The sequence below is a fragment of the Epinephelus moara genome, chromosome 16, assembly GCF_006386435.1.
Source record: "Epinephelus moara isolate mb chromosome 16, YSFRI_EMoa_1.0, whole genome shotgun sequence".
Taxonomy (NCBI): Eukaryota; Metazoa; Chordata; class Actinopteri; order Perciformes; family Serranidae; genus Epinephelus; species Epinephelus moara.
The window spans coordinates 1,821,837-1,825,022 of NC_065521.1; the positions used below are offsets into that span (position 1 = coordinate 1,821,837).

At 45.0% G+C, this 3,186-nt stretch overlaps 1 protein-coding gene across 3 annotated transcripts in view; it reads right to left on the reverse strand.

Moving 5' to 3' along the window:
• The window catches only part of dnajc27 (DnaJ (Hsp40) homolog, subfamily C, member 27), an 11,424-nt gene extending 8,872 nt beyond the window's left edge, over positions 1-2,552 (reverse strand). For all 3 annotated transcript variants that reach the window (XR_007571272.1, XM_050065333.1, XM_050065332.1), the window contains exons 1-6: positions 2,148-2,552; positions 1,321-1,403; positions 1,137-1,206; positions 875-1,039; positions 657-779; positions 410-570 (exon numbers count right to left, since the gene is read on the reverse strand). Coding sequence is in view for 2 of the 3 variants with exons in the window: in XM_050065333.1 (XP_049921290.1) it covers positions 410-570; positions 657-779; positions 875-1,039; positions 1,137-1,206; positions 1,321-1,403; positions 2,148-2,234 (689 nt within the window). In the remaining variant the exon portion in view is untranslated. The remainder of the gene's footprint in view (positions 1-409; positions 571-656; positions 780-874; positions 1,040-1,136; positions 1,207-1,320; positions 1,404-2,147) is intronic.
• Positions 2,553-3,186: the final 634 nt, after the last annotated feature.

Sequence of the window (3,186 nt, forward strand, 5' to 3'; positions counted from 1 at the left end):
CTTTTTATATTTATTATTTTTATAACACTGTGCACAAGGATCAGACTGTCAGTCTGTCAGAGCAGCTCCCAAATGTTTATTGCACATAATGTGCAGGTCTAATTATTTAAATTTTAAAAATGGGTATGAAGCTTTAGACACGTAGTATCAATGACTAATGATCTCTATCACTGGATAACTCAGAGTTTCCCTCATCTTAGGGTTAACTTTCTCTGAGTTTTCACATAACCCACTTTCTGGAATACCCCCCTGGTCTCCACCACATGTGTTTATAGCTGAATGAAACTTCATGTTGTAAAATGTGTCCTCAGTCTTTATCAAACACAAAGTTGTGTTAGACTGACATGAATTTCCTGTCAGACGAGGGTCATGTGACCTTTGATGTCATAAATGTGCATGTTGAACTGACCGTGTGGCACCAGGTTTGACCCCCAGCATATCCCATGAGTCTTTGCTGTTCCGGATCCGTCGGATGGTGTCAGCCTGCTCTTTGGTGAAGCCGACGCTGACCTCTGACACCGGACGCTTCCCGCCATTCTCACACATGTCGGTGATGGAGGAGAAGAACGCCTGAGACCAAACGCCACACGACTTCCATTAAAACCACCTCTTTATGTTTTATTAAAACAGACCTGATTATATTTATGTTTGTGTACCTGGAACATCTCGTTGATCCCCTCGCCGCTCTGTGCTGACGTCTCAAAGTAATGGAACCCTCTGGACTCCGCCCAAAGACGCCCCTCCCCCTCGTCCACCACCCGCCGCTTCGTCAGATCCACCTTAAAGGAGGAGGAGGAGGAGGAGGAGGAGTTAAACCGCTGTACTTCAGCCCTGAACCTGAACTCTGACGTCTGACTGGACGGCTCGCTCTCACCTTGTTGGCGCAGACGACAAACACAATGCTGTCCATGTTGGCCTGCGAGCCCATTTCCTGTTTCATCTCCCCGAGCCAGCTGTCCAGGGCGTCGAAGCTCTCCCTGAGGCCCACGTCGTACACCAGCAGCACGCCCTGACTGTCCTTATAGAACTCGTTACGCACCTGACGCACCACAGAAGAAGAAGCAGCAGCTGCCATCAGTTCAACTCTGAAATACCTGTACTTTTATAAACATGCATAATAAAACAGAGCGACTCACTTCATAGAAGAAAGGATGACCCGCCATGTCAAAGATGTTCACTTTAATCTCTCTGTCTCGAACCTGAACTCTGACCACAGGAAACACACAGCGCTGACATTATCACACACTTTTGACGTTCAGTTGGGATTTATGCAGGAGAACACACTCAGTAACAGGTGAGGTGTGCGCTGGATGAACTTACTTGGTGACGCCGTAGTCGATGCCGATGGTGGCGAGATATTTGGGGACGAACCTCTTCTCGCAGTAGCGTTTGATAATGCAGCTCTGAAACGTTACACGGATTAATAATGAGTGGCAGCATCTTTCACACCAGACGCCATTCAGAAATCCTTCAATTTAAAAAGGTGGACATCTGGGTGAACGCAGCAGATTATTTCAGTCTGTTTGATCTGAACAGGAAACACGTCTGCCGAATTTCAGTCAAGATCTGACTGTTTAAAGGGAAACTTGTAAATAAACTAAATCTCCTGTAAATGTTCCTAATTATCTATCACTCACTGCTTTAATATAACATCATCATTTTCAATGTGTTATCCTGGTCCGGCACCAGCCACTGTTGGATCACTACAGCCAAATAAGAAACGAATTAATCAGTTTAAAGAAGTAATTTCTGAGCCGAGTTATAGAGAACACAGTAATGTGTCCAAACACATCTTGTTTAATGTGAAACTGTGCGTGATTTATTAGCCATCAGCTAGGAAAAATTAAAGTAAGTGATATCTGCACGGACTCTGGCGTTAGACTGAACGTCTTTCACAGCGCCATAAACGGATACAAATGGCAGCAGGGAAGTTTAGCATGAAAGCTAACATCAGTTTTTAACACTTGTTAAGATAAATGTGTAATTAGCTAACTCTCACTCAAAGAGTTTTATCGGTTTATCCCAGCTCAGACAGCCTGAACTAAAATCAGCTGAATTCTCTCTGGGGTTTGGTCTGATATAAAACTTAAATCAGCTGATTTTAACCTGAGGTTTGGTGTGAAATAAATTAAGTGCTCGTGACTCACCTTCCCGACCTCGGCGTTTCCGAGACTGATCACCTTCACGCGCAGGGACTTCTTGTTGTCTCGTCTCTTCGGTACGTTTGTCTCCATGTTTGAGACTGACGCTTGTCTGCGGTGAAGTTGTGCGGGATGCTAACGAGCTGCAGCTGCGGTGTCGCTGTTGTTGTTGTTGTTGTGGGAGCTAGCGGGGCTAACTGATAGCCGTTAGCAAACCGGCTGATTTTTAGCACGTTAGCCGTTGAAGTTGATAATTGGTGGGTTAATTAATCACAGCACATTGTTGGTGCTTTAGCATCGATGCTAACGGTTTGTTTCAACTGCCATTTTAACTCACAGCAGAGAAACCGCGAGCCTGCTAGCCTCATAGCATCAAATGCTAACCAGCTGTTTCTAATGAGCTAATGGGCGGAAACTGTACAACTACGTCACTTCCGCTCAATCTGTTTTAAAAACTGAGCGGAATATATATGTATATATTTGCGGCCTCGTGCCTATGACCGAATCACAGCCGTGACGATATCACAGTACAACATCACGAGCTCGAGTGTGATATTGCTTTTATACAACAGTTCAAGAGTTAAATAAGCAAGGCTGATTAAGAAATGTTGAAAAATGAGGACAAAATAGATAATTTAATCATTTTATTTGTCTTCCGCCAACAAAAATAGTTCCCTCAGGACTCCGCTGTCACCATTGCTATGTAAGGCAGACATGGTGCGCCAGGCACTTACTCTTTACACACATTTATCTGCATGTTTCCATTAATTGTGCAGCCGGTGAAATAAGTCTCTGGTGACTGCATGGTGGACTGTGGCTTCACAGGCACAGCCGACTCTGCCTTCTGATCTGACAGTATGGCCCAATTCCAATCCGATCCCTTACAGACTCACTGACTTAGAGGCGCGTTCATGTGAAGTGCGTGAGTGTGTGAGGGCTGTCCCATTGTCAAATCGTCAAGTCAGTGAGTGAGCCCTTTATGCCCCCTTACCGTAGGTCAGCATCGATGCGGACTTACGGTAAGGAAATTACCCACAGTTCATAG